Source organism: Rhinolophus sinicus, chromosome 18 (genome assembly GCF_057876585.1).
Source record: "Rhinolophus sinicus isolate RSI-liver-muscle chromosome 18, RSI-T2T, whole genome shotgun sequence".
Taxonomy (NCBI): Eukaryota; Metazoa; Chordata; class Mammalia; order Chiroptera; family Rhinolophidae; genus Rhinolophus; species Rhinolophus sinicus.
In genome coordinates this window covers 116,530,001-116,553,626 of record NC_142518.1, presented here as the reverse complement: position 1 = coordinate 116,553,626, position 23,626 = coordinate 116,530,001, and the positions used below count along the sequence as shown (strand labels likewise).

At 41.7% G+C, this 23,626-nt stretch overlaps 1 protein-coding gene across 6 annotated transcripts in view; it reads left to right on the top strand.

The window, feature by feature from the left end:
- The first annotated feature begins 2,595 nt into the window (after positions 1–2,595).
- Positions 2,596–23,626, top strand: part of HDAC8 (histone deacetylase 8) — a 182,580-nt gene continuing 161,549 nt past the window's right edge. For 5 of the 6 annotated variants that reach the window (XM_019747973.2, XM_074323460.1, XM_074323459.1 and 2 more), the window contains exons 1-4: positions 2,596–3,046; positions 3,528–3,580; positions 6,094–6,224; positions 8,570–8,711. In XM_019747973.2, coding sequence (XP_019603532.1) covers positions 2,780–3,046; positions 3,528–3,580; positions 6,094–6,224; positions 8,570–8,711 — 593 coding nt within the window. In that variant the 5' untranslated portion in view covers positions 2,596–2,779. Of the gene's footprint in view, positions 3,047–3,527; positions 3,581–6,093; positions 6,225–8,569; positions 8,716–23,626 lie in introns of those variants that run through there. The other variant, XM_088795216.1, reaches the window with a different exon arrangement.

The following is a 23,626-nucleotide window of genomic DNA, read 5'->3' as shown; positions in this document are numbered from 1 at the left end:
CATTTTTAGAAATAGCTACATAATGTTTTTAACCACTTTGAAACACACAGCAACTTGAATATTTCAAAGTAAATCTCAAAAATATCTATTTACAGTACAGTAAGAGGGGCTTGTGCAAACGACAGAAAGGGGGACAGTCAGTCCTGCTGAACTGAGCTGTGCCGGCAACAGGATGATATACCACTAACACTGGACCAGGTGTACCTATGAAACCTGAAGGGGAGGAGCCAGGAGTGGGGAGTCCAGGAGGGAACCCTTGTATTTAAGAAGGGGGCTGCCACCTTCTGCAGGCTCGCTCATCCAGGCCTCAGGTGGCTTCTGCTCTCCCAGCAGCTGTCCTTGAGGGGGTCCAGCTCAGAGAGGCCCTTGTCCTTCTGAGTGGATTTCCAGCATCTGCTCACACTCCACCTTGGCCAGAAAGAGTTCAAAGGAGACCATCGTCACCTGGAGGGTCTCCACGAACTCGGAGCTTGTATGCAGTCCCCACTTGGGCATGTACCCCTGTCAGGATGGCTCGGATGTCCTCTTCCAGGAACATAGACCTGACGTAATAAATGTAGGGCCCATGAAGGTCTTGATGCTTCGGAATTCCTTCCTCCATGGCGAGAGGAGAGCAATGTCCCTGGTTTGCAGCCAGTGGAAGGCACCGTGCAAACCCACAGGCTGCAGGAGCTCACAGAACTGCATCAGCCGGAATTGGTTGTGCAGGCCAAGCAAGGTCGAGGCTGCCCCCGCAGGTACGCATTGTTGCCAAGCCGCTGCTGGCTGGTGGTGCTGTCCACTTTGCCCTCATGGAATTGCCCATACCTCCAGAATAGGGCATCCTTATGTTTTGTATCAATTGAACTGGGTTCCCCCATCCGATCCAGGCATGGGGAGCTACCTTATCTCTTCCTCGGCGTCTGGGTTAGAGGCAAGGACAGCCAAGGGAAGCGAGGAGCAGCGGCCACAGCCAGGCCTCTAGTCTTTCAATAGCTCATCTCCCTACACAACACTGCTGTAGAAATCTTTTTTTTTTTTTTTTTTTTAAGATTTCTGTTTAAATGTCTCCCCATTTCCCACAGGATCAAATCTGTTATCTTTAGTCTGACATTCAAAACCCTTCATGATCCAGTCACTTCAACTAGACTAGAAATATTCTTTTTGTTTTTGCTTATGTTGTTCATTATAGTCTGCGTGCCCTCCCCTGGCTCCCATGTTCCCCAAGTAAAATCCCGTCCATCTGCTAAGACCCTCTCCAATGCCACTGAATAAGATTCCCAGTTGCACTGAGTAAGTACGGACCAGTTGTTAAGTACTTAATGCTTATTTACTAAGCAATCTAAGCAGCCTACATTCATTATCTGACTCTATATGGCAGATTTTTTTGTATATTTGTGAGATCTCTACAAGAATGCAAATTCCCTGAGAGCAGAGATCAGATTATAATTCAGCTTGAGGACTGAATCCTCAGCTGTTCTGTACCCTTAGTTGATGTCGGATAAATGTTGAATGAGTGACTAAATGATTACACAGCTTTCAAGTAGTTGCTATGGGAAGATATAAAAGAAGCATGAGAACTTACATTTTAGTTAAAGAACAAATCACAATTAAAAAGAACATTTCTGGAATAGTAAGTATTGAGGGGATACTAAATGGAGTGTTGAACAAAGTTAGATTTAACAGAGTTATCCTGGAGGAACCAGGTTTATATAGTAAAGGGAACATTCAAATGCTTCATTGTCAGGCAGACAGACCTGGTTTTGAATTCCTGCTTTTCTGTTTGTTAAGAGTGTGACTTTGAACTCTTAGAGAGTTATTTTCTCTCTCTAAAGTGCATCTGTAAAATGGGCATATGACAACGTCCTTCATAGAACTGTTGCAAGGATGAAATGAAATAATATATGCCAGTGCATATCACAATGCTCAATACCGTAGAGTAAAAAAGGAAGGTCAATTTTAAAGAAGGTAAGGAGATTGGCCAGTTTGCTTCAGTACATAAGGTCCCTTAGGAACCTGGGAATACTGGTGGTAATTCTGAAACTGCTTCAGGATGCTCTTTTAATGTGGACCATCACATGAAACCTAAAATCTTTTTCTAACAAAAGCAAAGGGAGGGAGGGAAGAGGATATGCTTGCACACGAATTTTCAAGCAGTAATTTGACATCATTGCTTGATTGGAACCTACCAAGCAATTTCCAGAGTAGCAGCCAGCCTCTTGGAATGGTGCCATCGGTTTGGCCAGAGTAAATTATTGTTAACTCTTACACGAACATGGTAAGAGTTCCTGAAAAGCAATACACCGAAATTGTGGCACAGAATTTACTATGCAAACTTTTCAAATCTTTTGTAGCATTAGTTGGCCCCCCACCAAGAATTCCCTCTGAGGGAGCTGGATGGTGCTGTTGGTGGCAACACTGTGTCTGCCGTTAACTGTTTCTGTGGGTGTATTTTCAGATTGAGATAATTCATAATGAGCTGAGGCTTTTTTTTTTTTTTTTTTTTTACCGCTAAAACTCAAATTCGCGGCTATTTTAGTAATTAGCCCCGGTTCTTCCGCTACTCAAAGCCCTCGAAACTACATCTCCCAGCATGCTCTGAAGCTGTCTGACCTCATCTCAAATGGCCCCGTAGGGCAACAAGGATGGTTAGTTTTGACCGTGCTTATTTGTGCCATAAAATATCCATCCTAACTGGCAGTTACTTGGGCTTTTATACCTGCCGATCTCCCGTTTTTGAACTGTGCTCACTAAATGAAGGGGTTCTGGACTGGGAAGGCTCGTGCATTCCTTCAATTGGATGGGGAACGGGGCCAGTGTCTCCGGCGATCTCGAGGAGGGAATGTTGACCAGGGAGCACCGTTGCGGCCGATCACAGGAGCAGGAACCGGAGCCCGGGCTGAGACCGAAAACGGCCAGATCCGGACGGTGGCTCCGGAACGGCTGGAAGTGGAAGATGGAGGAGCCGGAGGAACCTGCGGACAGTGGGCAGTCGCTGCCCCCAGTTTACATCTATAGTCCCGAGTATGTCAGCATGTGCGACTCCCTGGCCAAAGTCCCCAAACGGGTAAGACGTTGGGCTGAAAGACCGCGGGCTTTGGGGTGGGGGTGGAGGCCGATGGACCGGAGGGCTTTAGGAAGCCGGAGGCGAAGGGGAGGCTGGGCTGGGGGCACCTACGGCAGACATTTGGGCAGCTGTACCAGGTGATGGAGGAAGTGCTCCCTTCCAGTTTCCGACAGGCAGCGTTTATCGGCGCGGCGCCCCAGCGGCCAGGTTGGGGCGGGGGAGGGGATGGCACTGACGGTTTGATGTGTCTACTGCAAAGGGACCCTTGAAGCAGAAGCTGTGGGAGAAAAGTGTCCCGCTGCCTCTGGCCAGCCGCGTAGCACGCGCCTGAGCGATTTAGATACTTTGTATCTATGTTGTCTAAAGTGCACTGTAACTGTTCCTCCCTTTGTTCAGGATGGTGAGAAGTCGACGGAATTTCTCTGAATCAAGCATTTAAAAGACTGTTTTCTCCTCTTTTTCTTTTTTCTGATGTTCTTAGGCTAGTATGGTACATTCTTTGATTGAAGCATATGCCCTGCATAAGCAGATGAGGTAAGTGATCGCTGGTGAACCCAGGTGTTCCTAGTGGAAATTGCATGATTCACAGTGGGCCTATTTAGTGGGAGAATGGTGCTTCTTTTAAAGCTTTTGGTGATTCACAGCGTTGATAATTTACCTGGAACCCAGTGAAGGCTCTTGAAGAATTAAGAAAACTTGAAAAAACTGCACAAAGCACATGAGAACTATTAGAACCAAGACTTTCTTGCTGAGAGGGAAAGTACCCTAGGGATAGGTGCTTGTGGAGGTTTTGAGGACATACATTTGGGCCCTAAAACCTGTCTGATAGAAAAAGGTGTTCAACTAGGAGGTGTTCTGGTTTGCAGTCTTTCCCTAAGCCACATCTGAGGGTGTGGGTTCAGCTTCAGCCATTTCCACACCCCATCACTACCACCAAACTTTGGAGACAAGTCAAGACCAAAGAAAACTCCTGTGACCAGGCCAAAACTCAACACAGAGCTAAGTGCTTCTTTAAAAAAATGAACTAGCTGTTTGTCGTTATGAGTAACTATTATAATCCCACCACTTGTAGGATTATTTATGGCATTTTCTAGCCAAAGAGGTGAGTTTGATTATGCCTGCTAGGGTGGTATGCTTCATTTATCTCCCAAAAGATAGTTTAATGGGCTTTCAAATTTTATCCTTATTAGTAACAAAATCAGTTATTGAGTACCCTCTTTAGGAATGTTTTTCAATCATTTTTTAAACCCGTATGTTTGATAAACATAAAAGCTACATGCTTTCCATTAAAGTTGTTTGACATTTAAAAAAATGACTTTAACACCAACGACAAAGCAAAACTGTCATATCACCAGGAGGCCCGAAGAATCTGGAGGTGGATAACTATCATTATTATTAATGTTAAAGGATACAAAAGGCAACCCAAAACCTAAAAATGTCTGTATTTGGGAGACAGGTCCACCCATATGATTAAATCCAAACTTGGATTCACTGTCTGAGATGAGATGTATCTATCTAATCTATAGATATGACATAAGACATGTTTTCTCAAAGAAGGAGCAAGAATCAAATCCTCGGATCTCAGCTATAGGTTAGAGGTGCTAAGGCCTGTCGTAGTCTCTGAGTCACTCCTGTTTGTCACTTCATGTGAGGAGCTGCTTGGGAGCTCAAATCGTTCCCCTCCTCTCCTTCCTCTCAGAGGCAGATAGCAGGGACCAAACGTGGAAACTTTTATGTTTTGGCTTGCCTTTTGTGTCCTTTAACATTAATAATAATGACAGTTACCCACAAAGCATTTTCATATATCTTATCATTTAATCTTCACATAAATTCCATAAGCTCTCCCCACTTTACAGATGAGAAAAACAAACTACAGAAGAGTCTCCTTACCTGAGCTTATAGAGCTGATGAGTACAGACTTAGGACAAGAATGCAGTTCTCTGTCTCCACTTTCAAAATTCGTAACACTGTAGCTGCCTGTGAAAGTAAGAATATAGCTGAAAGGATCATATGGCCCAATCAGGAATGATTCAATGGTTTTTCATTGTAGGGACAGAGCCCCAGAGAGCAGTTTCCAGGCTCTCGACCTCACATGGAAAGGTGCTGGCTCGGGTAGTAGATGGCCATCATCTGTAACTAGTTGGCCATCAGCTGTTACCGGTTAGCCATTAGCCACTAATATAACTGCCGTGGTTATGCTAGCAAGCGCGGATTGTGGCTGGCAGGTTGGTTGGGCAGTTGGGTGGTTGGTTGGCAGAGAAGCGGACGGCAGATTGCAGGTAGAAAGTGCGGTTAGCAAGCGGATTGTGGGTTGCGGATCCGTGTTGATCCTACTTCCTGTGTTGCCCGGCCGGCCGCCAGTGAGTCTGGGGTGCAGGAAGACCCCTCATTGGGGTACTGGCGGATGTTTGCTTTTGTGACTCGACCAGCCGCCAGTGAGAATATAGTGGTATGACTCCCCTATCTATGGCTCCGTGGGTGGTCCTTTTTGGCCTCACCATGTCCTGTGTTCTGGTGTGGGGAGCGGGAGCTGAGACCCTGCATGACAGTCATGAAAGTCGTAACTTGAAGTTCATTTTGTCCAATACCTGATTAATTCCCTTAGATATAAATACTTTTTTTAATCTATCATGTTTCCCCAAAAATAAGACCTAGCCAATCAGCTCTAATGCATCTTTTGGAGCAAAAGTTAATATAAGACCCAGTCTTATTTTACTATGATATAAGACTGGGTCTAATATAATATAATATCGGGCCTTATATTAATTTTTGCTCCAAAAGATGCATTAGAGCTGATTGTCCGGCTTGGTCTTATTTTCAGGGAGACATGGTACCTACACACTCCAGGGAAACTCTCCTGTCAGCCCATGAATGGAGTCATTACTCAGATGTGAAGGACGGAAGAGTGTATAGTGCAGAACAAGCTTATCAGTTTGGCCCCTGGAAGCCGGAGTTGTATTTTCTGCCCAGATTACTGCCTCCTGCTTCCAGCTTCTGGCATACTCTGGGTGTGACTCACTCACCTCTTTGTTCTCTGTTATTATTAGAATAGTTAAGCCCAAAGTGGCCTCCATGGAGGAGATGGCGACCTTCCACACCGATGCCTATCTGCAGCATCTCCAGAAGGTCAGCCAAGAAGGAGATGACGATCATCCGGACTCCATCGAATATGGGCTAGGTAAAGTCATTACTGGGCAATGGTGGCAGACAGACAACGTGCATGATGCTCTTTAATACTTTTAAATGAAGAACTAATGCCTTCACCACAATCTTAATCTCTCAGTTTAGCCACATAGATCTCACTTAACAAGCAAACCATATGACTTGAGCAAAACTGAATGATGGAGCAGGTGGAGGACAATCTTTCGATTGCTTAGGCCCTAATAGCCGTGCCCATATGGGGTCTGGCTGTATGTATGCCGACTTTACATTTTAACTTGACCACAAATTTTTGTTCTGGTTTTCTACTTTCTCATAAACAGCTGCATTTAAAAAATTGGAAGTGGCCAATAGTATAATCTAGAGAAACAGCATGGTTTAGTAGAAGAACACTGGACTGGGGTGGGGCTCAAGAGACCTGGGACCCAGGCCTGGCTCTGTGTGGGCATGCGTAAGACATCTACTCTCAGACCTCAGTTTCTGCATCTATAGGATGTGATGAGTTAATCTTGAAATTTAGCCTTTCTAGCTCTAACGTTTTCTTTTTTCCCCTCCTCCTTCCTCCTCCCCTCCCCACTCCGGTTCAAGCCGTTGTTTCTCAGTCTAGTTGTGTAGAACACAGCTCCCTGGCCCATGCTGGTATTATGAGCCTTGTGCTCCCCCCAAGCTGAAGCAGTCGGTTGCTGGTCATTGGTCAGCCACTCACAGCAGCTCACGCTGGCTGCCAGCCACTCATGCTGGCTACTGGCCACTCGTGGCAGCACACAGCAGCCCACAGCAGCCCGCAGACACTCACAGCAGCCACGGCAGCTCTCACCAGCTGCAGGCTGCTCACAATGGCTGCCGGCCACTCATGGCAGCACACAGTGGCCCACGGCAGCACATGGAAGCTCACACCGACCTCTAGCTGCTTACGGCAGCCCAGCTCCAGGGAGAGCCATTGTTCACAATCTTAGCTTTAGAGGGCGCAGCTCACTGGCCCATGTGGGAATCAAACCAGTGACTTCGGCGTTAGGAGTCCGGTGCTCCAACCGCCTGAGCCACTGGGCCAGTCCTAGCTCTAACACTTTCAAGACTCCTTTCGCCAGCATTGGAGACATTTCTCTCATTTGGTGCCAGTGTTAGCGTAGTGGCTCATGGGTAGGTCACACCTCAATCTATGCCTCCTCACAGCATTCTGAACCCAATTCCAATGGGTGGAGGAGAGTTCCCCACAGCACCCAGCAATGCTTGTGACACCAGCTGGTGTCCTACAGTTCAGCTCAATTCTGACACCGTGTCCCTGGAGATGGCATCAGAGTCTACAGATAAAGGGCTTAGTCCCTTAAGACAGCCCTCCACTTCAGATGCCAATCACAAGGCCAGTTGTCACCTGTGCTTCTGACTGACCAGCTACAAATCACAAGTTCCCACGGCCCCTTCCTTGGGTCAATTAATTTGCTAGAACAGCTCACAGAACTCAAGAAACCTGTTTGCTCTCTAATTACCCGATAATTATACAGTTGACCCTTGAACAACACAGATTTAAACTGTATGGGTCCACTTAATGGGTATACGTGGATTTTCTTCAATAAATACTGTAAGTGTATGTCTAGTCCTTATGGTTTTCTTAATAACTTTTTTTCTCTGGCTTACGTTCCCGTAAGACTACAGTATATAATACATATACAAAATATGTGTTAATCGATTGTTTCTGTTATTGGTAAGGTTTTCCATTCAAGGGTAGGCTATTAATAGTTAAGTTTGGGGGTAGTCAAAAGTTATACACGGATTTTCAAGTGTGCAGCATGGGGGTCGGCACCCCTAACCTCAGCATTGTTCAGGCGTCAACCGTAAAAGGCTCTAACTCAGAAAGAGCCAGATGGAAGAGATGCACAGGGCAAGGTGTGGGGAAACGGCACAGAGCTTCCATGCCCTCTCCAGGGGCACCACTCTCCCCAATTCTCTATGTGTCCATCAACCTGGAAGCTCTCCAGACCCTCTCCTTTTGGGTTTTTATGGGGACTATTACATAGGCTTGGTTGATTAAATCATTGGCCAATTGGTGATTGAACTCAATTTCCAGCTCTTCTCCCCTCACAGAAGGTCAAGGGTAGGACTGATAGGTCCAACCCTCTAATCACATGGTTGGCTCCACTGGCCCCCACTCCCTATCCTTACAGTGCGGTACACTAGTCACCTCATTAACATAACAAAGACACCTTTATTGCTCCCATCGCTTAGGAAATTTCCAAGAGTTTTAAGATTTCTGTGCCAGAAACAAGGACAAAGACCAAATATGTAGTTGTTATTATCAATCACAATATCGCACCTCTTCTTTCTCCAGTTCATCTTCTAACAAGCTCTTTTGATGTTTGCCCAAAGGTTATGACTGCCCAGCCACTGAAGGGATATTTGACTATGCAGCAGCTGTGGGAGGGGCTACAATCACAGCTGCCCAATGCCTGATTGATGGAATGTGCAAAGTAGCAATTAACTGGTCCGGAGGGTGGCATCATGCAAAGAAGTAAGAAAACGACTTTTCTGCTTTCTGCCTCTTTCCTTGAGTCCGTTTCTCAGTTATGTTAAAGGTTTGTGTTTATTGCATTGGCATTTATTGAGAGACTTGTTTATGTATTAGCACTTTACTAGACATTCTGAAGAGATGCAAGTGACGTAGAAGATGACACAATATAGCAGAAAGCACACTATTAAAAGTCAGGACCCTGAGCTCTATGCCTAGTTTTTCTGTAAATTTTACTAACTGACAACAGATTAACCTCTCTAGGCCTCAGTTTCTTCATCAGGAAAATGGACAGGGCGAAGGATATAACCAGACAATATCAAAATTCCTTTGTAGCTTTCTGGAAATCCCCCTGTCTTCAAAGGATTTGTGGTTTAGAAACATTAACAAAGCTAGAATAATTCGGGAGCAAAATCAGTTTGGCTACCAATTGAATACATGTATGAGCTAAAAAGATTTGGCAGTAGGGAGAAATTAATCACGGGAGCCTTGGCAGAGACGCATTTTCAAATAGGTGGACAAGTGATGAGAATAGATTTAAAACAAAAGACTGAAGAATCAAGAAGGAGGCTTGTGCTGCCATCTCTAAGGAAAGTGGTAGCCGCGTTAGGTGTCACCCTAAGGAAACAGCTATTTTTAGGTGGTGCTTGGAGCTAGAGGAAACGTCCTGGAGTTTTGTGTTAACATTTCAAACAGCTGTCGTCTGTCTGACAGAAAGCGCAGGGTCCTCATTCAGCATTTGGCGTCTTGCTTGATAGGTCTGTAGTATTTAATACATGTTGGAGAAGAAAGATTTTTAAAAGTTTGAATTAATAAACATGCTATAATTACCAATGCCTCATTCACACACGCATTGTTCTTACTATTGCCCATGACCTTGTTACTCTCCAGTGCTCTGGAGTCTGGAGAAAACAGCACTTTATTTTTCAGAATAAACCTTGAGCACAATTTCAGCATAAGCAGGTTAGGTAATAGTATGGAATTCTTTTCATCAAATCGACAGTTTAAAATCTACTGAGGTGAAGGAAGTACACTCCATCTTAAGCCAAGCATGGCTGCTTCTGGGCTGTGTGTACATGTGGGCGTACCTACTACACACCATTATTGTAACTATTTCAGACACCTTTCAGCTGACCCTACCTGGAAACAGACACACCTATGGTAAATATAAATTATAGAGAGTCTCTAAGGACTTCCCCCACTCAGGGAGTTCTTGGCACCTCTAGAACCTCTCTGCAGATGGACTGCAGTCATGTAGCCCACAAACTTACATCTAGCCAGTGTTTATCTATTATAATCACAATATTTCCCCATCCCCAAATACATATACAGATTCATATATGCCATTTATTCATTCAACATGCATTAACTGAGCACCTACTATATGGCAAGCATACGTTTATCATCACTAGTAAGCAGAGGTATAGAAATTGAAACATGGTATATTTTTTCTCCTAACAATTGAAAAAAAATCTTCGAAATATCCAGGCGCTGCCAAGATTATAGTGAAATTGGCACACTCTTTTTGAAGGCCGTGGAAATAAGTGTTAAAAGAGTTGGGAAAATGTTTATACTTGTTGACCAAGTAATATTCTTAGCAATCTATTCTGAAGAAATAAACCAATCCTGCCCTCAAAAAGTCATATCGTAGGCGTATGACAGCAAATAATTACATTTGAAAGCTAAGAGGAGTGATTTTCCAAAAAAAATTCTGCAAAAGAAGATTAATGAGAGACTAATGCTGTTAGATATTAAACATGCAAAACTAGAATAATGAAAACACTGGTACCACGGGTATAAGATGTGACAGATGATATTATCGTAAACTCCCCAAAGAGACTGTTATATCTTTTATAAAGGATGCGTTGCCAGTGACTGGGAGTGGAAAGTATTGTTCAGTAAATGATGTTGTGACAGCTTGTAGCATTTATACCCTCATCTCCTGTAATAAACTAAAATAAGTGGCAGCTGGATTGAAGAGTTAAATATAAAAAGCAAATGTTAAAAAACTAGAATGAATGAATATTTATCAAGCTTCTAAAGGGGAATAGTTTTCTAAGCTTTAGGAAGTAATAGAAAAAACTCACAAAGGAGAAGATGAACCAATCTGATCGTATGAAACTTTAAAACCAAAATAATTTAAAAGTTTTTTGGCCATTTTAAAAATAAAATCTAAACATACTGAAAAGGCACATTTGACATAAATATGATGAAGTGTGATAGGTTTATATTTTCTAAGGTACTCATATAGTATAATGTATAAGAAGAAACATGGGCCGAGAATGTGAATAGACAACTTCCAGAGAAGTTTAAACGCAACAGGAAAAATGGGACAGTGTTCATCAAAGAAATGCAAATTAAAACAAGTAGGAGGCTTTTTTTAGGCCCATATTTACCAGAATTGAAAAAGATGGTGATAAACGTCTAAGTTTTGCTCTGTCTTGTGCACCTGAAACTAATTAAAAAAAAAAAAAAGAATACAAATGTTTACATTTTCCAGCAAAAGAATAAATAATGGTTGCCAGTGTTTTATCTAAAAAAAAAAAAAAGAAAAAGATGGTACTCAGTGTGCTAGTAATAGTGTGCTTTGGTTCAGCCCCTTAAGAAAGCAATTTGGAAGGCAGTATGTGTTAGTAGCTTTTATCTAGTAACCCTACTCCTGAGAATGTTTCCTAAGAGTTCAAAATATGGGGAAGAAAACTTTGTATGAAACTGTTTAATCAGCATTATTTATTTTTAAAAAAGAAATAACATGAACGAATGTCTAGCAATAAGGAAGTGGTGAATCTACTCCATGGGATATTATGCTATTATTTTAACTGATGGTGATGAAGACTACAGGGCATTTCAGAAAAATACTTCTGTGTTAATGAAAAAGCAGGTTTAAAAATTGTATGCACACTGCAATTATGACTTTGTAAAACGCATAGCACACCTGGGAGGAAAAAACTAGTGGGAATGATAATGGTGGTTGTGTTGGGGGGGGGGGCAGAATTATTGGTCATTTTTAAAAATGTGTTTCTCTAGTTTTCAAAATTTCTGTAATGACATTTTATTACTTTTGCAGCTACAATTTTACCAAAATAAAAGGCAAAAAATAGTTACAGCAAATATAAGAAAGGGTTAAAATCTTTAACTATTCTTTGTGATTTCTTTTAAAACACTAATATTCAGGTAAATGGGCAAAAGACGTGAACAGACAATTCACAAAAGAGAAAATAAATACTGAAAAAAAATGACAAAATACTTAGCATCACTAAATTAGAGGAAGTGAAACTCAAATATCATGTATACCAAATTGGAGCTGAACGAAGAAAGATCTTTAGCTTATCACTTCTGTTATTGTTGGTAACATATTCTAAAGAAATAAACCCATCCCTAATATGGAAAAGCTGTGTATATGAAGATGGTAATTTCTCTCTTCCTTATAATAGCCAAAAAAATGGGAAATTGGGTAGGGGTGCCGACCTCGTGCGCAGCCCTAAATCCCGCAGGGCAGTCTGCCCTCCGCATGCGCAGACTCCTAGCTGCAGTTGACCCTTGAACAACACAGGTGTGACCTGCGCTAGTCAATTGAAAAGAATCCACGTATAAGTGGACCTGTGCAGGTCACACCCGTGTTGTTCAAGGTCAACTGTACAACAAAATGATACCAGTGACTTTGTAAGAAGGATGATATTGTGATATACACGCACATACATATACGTGCATCTTTTTCCTGTCACCCCTGCTTTTCCTCTGTTTTCTCCAGTGTGGTTAGATTACTTTTATCAATTAAACTTCTTATAATAAAACTGCTTGGAACAAAGAGGGAAGCAGCCATAATGCGGACACAGAATGTGTCTGTGCGTGTCAGTTATGTACCAGGTTGCACAGCAAAAGCAGGAGTTTGCCTTCCGGTTGGTGGGGATGGAGAATTCCAAGTAGAGGGCATAATAAAAGCATGGCAGGAGGAAAGCAGTAGTTAAACGTGGCCAGAATGTGAAAGCAAATAGAGCAAGAGTGGACTGGAAAGGTTTTGTAGGCCGCACTGAAGAGTTGGGCTTTTCCCCTGGGGCTGCTGGGGATTTACTGAAGAATTTTTGAGTGGGTGGCAATGTGCTAATTGAATGGGAGGGAACTGAGACTAGAGACAGGAGAAGCCTATTGCAATTATTCATTTAACAAACATTAAGCTGTATTCCAGGTGATGAGGAAACAAAGAGGTATACAGTAGGTTATTATTTGAGGGCAGTTAGTACCAGACAAAAGGCCACTTAGTGAATCCATATAAAAGGGGGACTAAAATTTTAGAGTGAAGAGTGGAGGGGGTGAGGCTTAATTAATATGCTAACTTGAATAACTAAAACCTACTGAAATATGTTTATTTTGTCTTTTAATAAAATTGAATGCTAAGTAATTCTTACAACAAAGAATGTACCAAGAATTGATTGTTTTTTATTTTGGGCCTAATTTTCCTAACAAAATTGCATATTTCAAGATAGCACATTTCAGTCCCTGGGAGACTTTTGCAGCGTGATCATTTAGAGGGTTGATTTTGCCAAAATATTCAAGGGCTTCATCAGTTTTCCCTAGGGTTTCTCCTTAATCATTTGGTATTCAAATCACTATTTTGAAGTACTTTTAAAATCATTGTCCTTATTTATTTTTCTTCAGTTGTGAGCTGTTCTACCAGATCCCTGTTGTCAGTTTTGTGTGCTGACTTCATGATATCCTGTATCTTTTTATAAGATTTGTAATTTCGCTTTGTGATAGACTTGCATTGAATTACTCGCTGATACATCCAACAATCCTTGAGAGAGAAAATGATGGTGATTAAAGGACTAGGTTGTTTGAATGGGGACTGATAGGAGTGGTCAGTTCATTAGCAAATACTTTCATGTTATGACAGCTTTTATATCCCTAGGAAGCCTCAAAAGCTGGGTACTGCTGGGGCTAAGATAATAAATTCTCAGTAAGGAGAACTGTCTGTACCAGCAAATGTTGAGTGCAGTGTATGTGTGTATGTACCAGGTCACGATGTAGACGTCAAGCCACTGTAGAGTGGGATGACTCCCTTGGAAGTAAGACCTACCATAGGTACAGATCTAAAATCTAGGCTTCACCACTTGCTGGTCATGTATGTAACCTCGGGGTTGGTTATTCCAGGTTCCCTTAAATGGAACTCACCCTATCCATGTAAACATGTGCTAGAAGATACTAAAACCCAACACAAGACAGTGACTTCTAACCTTCAGAATTTGTCAGATCACATCTGGTTTGTCCACTTTGACTGTGTATTCCTCATCCTTGCCTCTTCTGATGTCTTTTACCCTGTTTGACTATGCATCCCAGCTTCCAATATTTTCTTTTATGTCATTCTGATAATCCATCAAGACTTACGTCTCTCGCTCAACCATGCCCTTCTTCTTCCCACAATTCCATTATTTGCCCTCTTGTCCCCTGACACGTCAGCCTCCCACCTGGCAACACAGGATCTGTGCCAGCTGGGTGCCCCCTGTCCTGCTTCCCTGCTAGGAGAGGGAGAGATTACTGTCCTGTTTGTTTCTGGAACTTCCACGTGGGGGCAGTGATTGGGAGAGTCAGAAAACTCTGCCTTGTGTCTTGGCAAGCTCTATAAGAATGTACAACTAGACCGCCAGCTCTGAGTTACTACCCTCCTGGCACTTAAGATCAAAGCTTCTAGAGTTGGAGGCTCAAGAGTGCCACTTCTTTATGTGTAGATAGAGTGAATGACAGTGAATGGCATTTACCGAAAGGGCTCTCTGCACAGTATAGCTTGTTACCGAGGCAGCCAGACCCTCAAATCTCCCACCCCACCCCCGCCTTTACAAACAAAGAGAAAATTGCATGAAAATGGAGCCTTGCATTCAGTGTCAGCCACATGGCAGATCCCTCCTTCAATCCCAGAGGGCATGTCCATATCACTTCCTGCTGATAGCTGCATACAGGTACATTACCGGACAGAACAGACAGGCCTTTACCATAGTAGCCCGGATTATTCTGTCAATACATGTCCAACCCATAAGGCACCAGCCCTTCCATCAGAAAACTGCCTGGCCAGCCAGCCAGCAGAGTAGGAACCAGCTAAGGCATGCTTTGTGCCTATGGCATCCCCACCCCTAGTCTATATGGGATGAGATGTGTTCCTGTACAACTGGGTAAGATAGTGGTTCAGTGTCACACGGAATCCCAGCTCCATCAGTAACTAGCTATAAAAAGTCTGCCTCATTTGTAGATTGGAGATAAGAATAGTACCTACCTTCTAGGGTTATAAGGACGAAATCTGATCATTGCATTAAAGAGCTTTGCAAAGAGCCTGGCACATAATAAGTGATAAAAGCTGTTTATATCCAGAGTGAGTTGTACTGGGGGTCAGAGATTGTTCAGCAGGTCCCACTGCCTACCCAGTTGGAGTCACCCTGCCTGAAAGTGCACTACCGAAAATAAGACCTAGCCGGACCATCAGCTTTAATGCATCTTTTAGAGCAAAAATTAATAGAAGACCCGGTTTTATTTTACTAGAATGTAAGACCGGGTCTTATATAATATAATATAATGTCGCAGGTGGGTTCTGCAATTGGCCCCAGCAACCTAAGGCTGAGAGACCAGTTTGTTCATGAAAAAGGTGCTAACTTTCCAGAAACATCATGGTTGGCCCACTGCCTGGTTCCCTAGAAGGTTGTTGATCAGCAAATCTTTTGGAGGACCACCCAGGGGGACCTTGATTTCATAATGCTATTATGAGTATGCTTTCCCAGCTCAACCTCAGAATTCTCTCTTAAATACAAGTCTGGTGTTTGCTCTCCAGTCCAGGTACCACGACTGGGAGTAAATAACACTCTTCCTTATGCCCTGCCCCTTACCTCCACCTCCACCTCCACCTCCTGACCCCAGGTCAGCTGGACCACTCTGCCCAGTGTCACTAATAAAGGGAAAGGTTAGAGTGTTGTGCTGAGAGTATGAACAAAGGTAATGACAGTGGATGCGACAAGGAATGCTAACTCCTAAGAGTGATTTTAGAGGCATAATTGACAGAACGTGGTGATCAGTTGGCTGCTGGCAGTAAGGAGAGGGAAATGTCAAAAATACTGTTTCTTGCATAAGTAGGTGGCCGTATTGTTACTAAGTTTGGAAATGGCACACCAAAAAACATACAGAGATACCAAAGGATTTGCGACATAGAGGAATTGGAGTGGGTAAGTGGATAGATATGAAAAGATGGTAAAGAGTATATTGGTAGGTGGGCGTCTGGTTGGCATTCCAAACTTACTATGTCCAAAACCTAACTCCTGACCTCCCCACCCTGTGCTTCCAGTTTTCAAGCCAAACATGTTGGAAGCATCCTAACTTCTTTCAGTCTATGAAACACGTTGTGAACTCTGTCTTCGAAATCTATCCGGACTCTGACCACCTCTCACTACCTTGTGTTCCAGCTTCTGGTCTGTTGTCCACACAGAGAGTGATCCCCTTAAAGCAGAAGTCACATCCCATCGCTCCTCTGCTCAGAACCCTGCACCGGCTCCCTGTTTCACTCAGAGTAAAAGCCGACGTCCCTACCATGGCCTACAAAGCCCTACAGTTTTCATCCTCCCCTGAACAACTACTGTTCTCTTCCTTTACTCGCTGTTCTCTGGCCACTGGACTCTTGTCCCTTGAACATAACAGGCATGTTCCCACCTCTAGACTTTAGCCCTTTCTGTTCCCACTGCCTGAAACACTCTTCCTTTCACCTCCTTCGAGTCTGCTTTCTCATCTCAGTAAGGCCGTTTCTGACCGTGCTTTTAAATTTGCGCTGCCAAAAACCTCTCATTGCCCTTTCCCTGTTTCATTGTTCTCCATACTGATGATCGTGTGAAAATTATTTATTAATTATTTTACACCTTACCCCCACCCTAGAATATATGCTTAAAAGGGGTAGGGATTTTGTCTGTTTTGTTCATTACTGTAGCTCCACTGCCTAGAGCGCTACCTGACACATAGTAAATCCTCAGTCGAAATTCGTTGGGCAAATGATGGGATGTGAAAGTTGGAATGGATGGGCAGGAGAGAGATGGGTAGGAAATGTTGATCCCCAACACTTTGGGGGAGTATACCTCATGCTACTCTTACCAGTTGACCTATTGAATGTCAAAATGTTTGTAAACTAAAGAATAAAGTTATTAAATTGGAAAGATGAATTAATGCCTTCTCAGGGTAGGTCCTCAATATTTGTTGGATGCATCATGATAGTAACAGATACTATTAAATGATCATAATCAGGAGAGAGAGAAGGTTTGAGTGCTCACAAGGTTAAGTACGCAGTCGGTATGTCAGTTCCAACATACTGAGCATCACCAAACTGGGCTGTTATATAACCTTTGCATTTTAACCAAGAGACCACTAGAGGGCGCGCAAGGTTAAATTAAGAGTGTTCTCGGCTTGATGAGATTCTATTAACGTCATCCACATTTCTATTTATTGATCTAATGTTCATCTAAACTGTTTCATCAGTTCAGAGTGTTCTCCTGAGCTAATTTCTTTCATCACCCCAGTGTCTGGCTCATAATAGGTCTTCAATAAATATTTATAAATTGAATGAAAAAATGAATATTTAGAATTAAGAGATTTTTCACTTTGAAATTTGTGTTTCACTCATTAGCTGTGGTCCATATTGCCACTAAGAAACTGTCCTTTAGAGTTCATAAGCGGGCCGATAAATATGGCATCCATGGTCCTTGGCACTTAAAGAATCCTTAGGCGACAGGAGGGAAGAGTGTGAGTTGGAGTTTGTGTGCTTTAACTGGTAGTTTAGGAAGGATGCAAGTCACCTGGGCTGGCCTGCCCCCCCCCATGCCTGCCCACCCCTCCCCCACATCCACATGGTTAGTTCAATTTAGGTAAAGAGAGATGTTGCTACTTTTGAAACCTGCTGTCCACAGTGTTTTGGAGCTGTAGGGCTGTTTGGGATGAACAAAGTGCAACAGGCTTTGTTTATCAGTTGTGGCCATTGCAATTCTATGAAGGGAATTTGGGTGCCTGGATTTGCAGCTTTCTGGCTGGATTAAGATGGGTGTGGAGTCGTTGTCCTTTTGTCATCTGATGGCTGCAGTCTCTGAGTGGCCTTGATCCCCAGAGCTGGGCCTTCAGTGTTACGCATTTTGTATTAATGGAATCATTTCAAATATCCTTAGCAATATAACCCATTTTTAAGAAACTGTTTTTTAGAATAGATTTACAGAAAAATTGAGCAGATGTTACAGAGTTTCCAGGTTACCCCCCCACCCAGTTTCTCCTATTATTAACAAGTTACATGAATATGATATATTTGTTACAATTAATGAGCCAGTATTGATGCATTATTAACTACAGTTCATAGTTTACTTAGACTTCCTTAGTTTTTACCTACTGTCCTTTGTCTGTCCCAGGATCCCATCCAGGACACCAACAGGACATTTACTCATCATGTCTCCTTAGGGTCCTCTGTGCTATGACATTTTCTCATACTTTCCTTGTTTTTGATAACTCGGACAGTTTTGAGAAGTACTGGTCGTAATACTCAGAATTGTGTATTTTCAGTCTATTTTCTATATTTTAATGTGTTTTTTAGTCTACTAAATGGAGTCATTTCAAATAGCCTGAGAAATACAACCCGTCTTGGTCGTTCTTCATTGCACGTATTTTTATAATAAATCTAAATAGTTCCTGACGCTGGTCCTTGCTAGAGGAGGGCAAGTGTCTATAGCACTGGTGAATTTTTCTAATACAGTTTATAACCAGTTTATTTCTTTGCATTAAAATTTTTTATTATTTTTATTTTTCAATTACAGTTAACATTGAACTGTATTATTATATCTATATTACTTATGTGTAGTTATGTATATTATTTTATATTAGTTTCAGGTGTACAGCATAGTACTTAGACATTTATATAGTTGATGAATTGATCCCCCCATAAGTCTATGACCTGCCTGACACCAGACATAGTTATTACCATATTACTGATTATATTCCCTATGCTGTACTTGACATCCCGTGACCATTTTGCACTTCTTAATCCCCTCCACTTTTTCACCCAGCCCCCCCAAACCCTCCCATCTGGCAACTGTCAGTTTGTTCTCTGTATCTATGAGTCTATTTCTATTTTGTGTGTTTGTTTGTTTCGTTTTTTAGATTCCACATATAAGTGAGGTCATATGGTATTTGACTTTCTCTGTCTGACTTATTTCACGTAGCATAATATTCTCTAGGTCCATTCATGTTGTCGCAAATGGTAAGATTTCATTTTTTATGGCCAAGTAATAGTCTGTTGTATATATGTCTCACTTCTTACTTATCCAGTCATCTATTGATGGGCACTTAGGTTGCTCCCTGATCTTGGCTATTGTAAATAGTGACGCAGTGAACATAGGGGTGCAGATATCTTTTCAAATTAGTGTTTTGGATTTGTTTGGATAAATGCCCAGCAGTGGAATTTCTGGGTCATAACACAGTTCTATTTTTAATTTTTTGAGGAACCTCCACACTGCCTTCCATAACGGCAGCACCAGTCTGCATTCCCACCAACAGTGTATGAGGGTTCCTTTTTCTCCACAGCCTCTCCAACACTTGTTACTATTTGTCTTGTTGATGATAGCCATTCTGACTGGGGTGAGGTGATATCTCATTGTGGTTTTGATTTGCATTTCTCTGATGATTAGTGATGTTGAACATTTTTTCATATGTCTATTTGCCATTTGTATGTCCTCTTTGGAGAAATGTCTCTGTAGGTCCTCTGCCCATTTTTCAATTGGGTTGTTTGTTTTTTTGTTGTTGAGTTATATGACTTCTTTATAAATTTTGGATAGTAACGCCTTATCAGATGTATCGTTGGTGAAAATCTTCTCCCATTAAGTAGGTGGTCTTTTCATTTTGTTGATGGTTTCCTTTGCTGTGCAAAAACTTTTTAATTTGATGTGGTCCCACTTGTTTGTTTGTTTATATATTTATTGTTTCCCTTGCCCGAGGGGATATGTCAGAAAAACTGTTACTAAGAGCAATGTCAGAGTGTTTAGTGCCTCTGTTTTCTTCTAGGAGTTATTTAGTTTTAGGACTTACGTTTAAGTCTTTAATCCGTTTTGAGTTTATTCTTGTATGTGGCATAAGAAGGTGGTCCAGTTTCATTTTTTTTGCATGTGTCTCTCCAGTTTTCCCAGCACCATTTATTGGAGACACTGTATACCCCATTGTTGATTCTTACCTCCTTTGTCTTAGACTGAATGACCATATAGGCATGGATTGATTTCTGGGCTCTCTATACTGTTCCATTGATCTGTGTGTCTGTTTTTATGCCAGCACCATGCTGTTTTGATTACTGTGGCCTTGTAGTATAGTTTGATATCAGGCAGCATGATACCTCCAACTTTGTTCTTCTTTCTCAAGATTGCCGTGGCTATTTGGGATCTTTTGTGGTTCCATATAAATTTTAGGATTAATTGTTCCAGTTCTATGAAAAATGCCATTGGTACTTTGATAGGGTTTGCATCGATTCTGTAGATTGCTTTGGGTACTATGGACATTTTAACGATGCTAATTCTTCCTATCCATGAGCATGGGAAATCTTTCTATTTATTGTCCATAGTTACCAAATCCATGCTGGTATCAGCTTAGGAAACTTAAATGGAAATTGAAAGTGCAAATTCAGAGTATGTATTTAGAACTAACTGGTCTTGCTTTCTATTTTTTCCAGTGTCTGAACTGTAGTGAGAGTGTTCATTTTCAGGTTTGCTGTTTAAATATAAGAGCCCAGAGCTCTGTGAAGGAAAAGAGGAAGGAATGAGAGTTGGATAGAGTCACGTGTTGTTCCACAGGCAGTGGCAGTGGCTAATTAGCTCAGGCAGTTAGAAGATAGTGCTAATAAGGCCAATACCATGATTTCCGTCCTTGTACAAACCAGTCAGTTTTTGCTGATTCTAATGTGATGGCTGCACCATTTACCTTGGCCAGCCATCTCTTCAGAAGCATGTGCTTAGTCACAAGCGACAAGGCCTGGCTGGGGCTGCACATTGACATGTGTAAATCTTTCCCCACTTTGTAAAAACAGCCCAAAGCTCCTGTCTCTCAATGTGGGGTCAAGTGCATCATTTCCACAAGTTTGCCCCACTGAGTTGTTATGAGTGCCCTAAAATGCAAAACTATGTCCATCGCCTTCTCTGTTTTATGTTCTATTAGCTCAGGAAAGATTTTCATTCCATTGAGCACCAGACTGTGGGGTATATTTTTGGAAGCAAGTGTAGGTGTACCAGAGCCAAAAAAGGTTGGGAACAACTGTAGACAAACTGATCTCACTGTTCTTAGAGCTGCCAACTCGAGGCACTGAGCCCTTAAAGTGGACTACAAATGTAGTTAAAAGAAAATCCACGATGGGGGACGCATTCCTGCTTCCCCACAATCAGGCTCATGTTTTCTGTGCAGAGAAGCAGGTGTGCACAAAGCTGATTTCTTTAGCGATATTGAATCAGAATCTGAGTCTTAATGAGAGAAAAACTGTGAGTTGGATAACTGGGATGGTTACTACTTTGAATTTTTTTAAATGCTCGTATTTAAACTTACTGTGATAACTTTCCAGTGAAGGAAGTAGGTAAGGTAGGAACTTTTTGATAAGTTGAAAACCTGAAGCAGAGACCTAGGTCCCCGGTTCCTACCCCACATTCTATCATGGGAACATGTAAGTCTCTAAAGGGACTTGCTGGACATAACTGTGAAGTCAAATTACAGAAAGATTTCCGGTTTTTCAGTCTCCCTCTTTGACAGAGGAAACAATAGCGTTCTAAATAAACACAGAATCTCTTGATCTGCAAAAGTCATTGAGTCAGTTCTCACTAGAGACAGTGACATGAACCGGCTGCAGGAGTAGTGAGTGTGCAGGGTGTTAGGAAAGGGAGCCCACAGAAGACATCATGACAAGGTTTGGACATCACACGTGGAAACATCTGACTGTGTAATCTCGTAACCAGTCATAAGCTCTAATGACACAAGCTAGGACTCGTTAGCTCATTTTTCCTTCCCAGCAGAGGGGAAAAGAAAGCTAATGGGTTCTAATAGTGACTTCAGCACTGTGTTAAAGATCAAGTACAGGTGTGCTCCAATTTAAGCATACTCGGGAAATAAAAAAATGCACATTGCCAAATGGATAGATACAGGGGGTGGATGGAGAATTCATTGTATAGAAAGAGGCTTCACTCTGACAGGATTCACCCACTGAGTTCCTTAAATTAATTTCTCTGGTGAATTCAAGATCTAACTGGCAAAGAGTCAATCATCACAGAACGTTTTAGGAATGTGTCTGCTACACGGTTTACCTTAGTATTACTTTTTGTTAAATATACACATATTTTACAATACATAGTTTATGTATCAACATAAAGTAAACAGCAGATTTCAAAGAATTGATTTTCCGGATTTTTTGTAGCACCATATGACCTGTGTAGATTTACATTGTAAGTCTGACTAGAGAGAAGGAGAGACACGATGATCCTAAGAGCAGATTAGAATTAGGTGGGTAGGAAACATGAAAAGCACAGGAACGTTGAAAATTTGGGCCATTTTCCATTTGGGGAAAGCAATCGTGCTTTCTGTCTCCAGTGTACCTCTCATATCTGACCAATTGAATTTTTCTCCCCTAATGGTCTCTTATAACCATTTCAGCTCTTCAACATAGAAATTATCCATAAGGGTACAAATAGCATCATTTAACGAAGCAACGGCAATAGAAGCACCAACAACACATTGCCATAATGATTAAGAGGTTTGATCAGCTAGTACTGAAAATAAGGAGAAAAGTACCTTGTTGGAAAGTAAGAATACAACTTGTTAAGCACAACCCTGGATCATAAAGGCTACAGGCTTGGATGGGGGTGCTCTTAACACCAAAGTTACAGCTAGAAAAACTGCCCTTGTCCTGAACTGCCAACAACCATGGAAATTTACAGAAGTTCCAACAACTGCAGCTCTGTAGGAAATGGTGGACAGAATTATATAAACACGTTTCAGAACTTCTAGCTAATTGCAGTTAAACACCCAAAATACATGAAATAAATGCATTTCTAAAGGGCATCTTCCCACATCAGAAAAAGCATCAGCTGTTTTCTTCATCCTTTCATGTAATAATCAGCATATATCAAGTTCTGAAACTACCATTCCTAGCTCTACTAGGACAGGCTCCTTGAAAACGTGCATTTCTAGAGTCATAAATTCTTTCCATTTCTTTAGATCTTTTTAAATTTCTCTGCACACTGTTTTATAGTTTTCGATATATAAGACTTGCACTTCTTTTGTTAAATTTATTCCTAGGTAGGTATCGTATAAGTCAAATTTTCTTAATTTATTTTTGGATTGTTCATTGCTATGGTATAGAAATACAATTGATTTTTGTATTTTAATGTTGCATCCTGCAGTGTTCCTAAACTCGTTTTATACTTTTAATAATTTTTTGTTTTTTCAGTAGAATCCTTAGGATTTTCTATATACAGCATAACATCATGCAAGCCTCATAAAATGATTTCAGATGTGTTCTCTCTGCTTGTATTTTCTGGAAGACATTCTAGATAATTGATATTATTTATTCCTTAAATGTGGTGGAATGCATCCATGAAATCATCTGGATCTGAGCTTTTTTGGAGAAACTGACATGATTCTAAAATTCTTATGGAAATTCACGGTACTCAGAGAAGCCAAAACAAGCCAGAAAAAGAACAAAGTTGAAGGACTCACACTTCCCAATTTTAAAACTTACTACAAAGCAACAGTAATCAAAACAGTCTGTTACTGGCATTAGGAAAGACATATAGATCAATGGGATGGAATTGAGTGCTGAGACGTAAACCCATACATCCATGGTCAGCTGATCTTTGACAAGGGTACTAAGTAACTGGCTATCCAGTTATCACAGAACTAGGGAA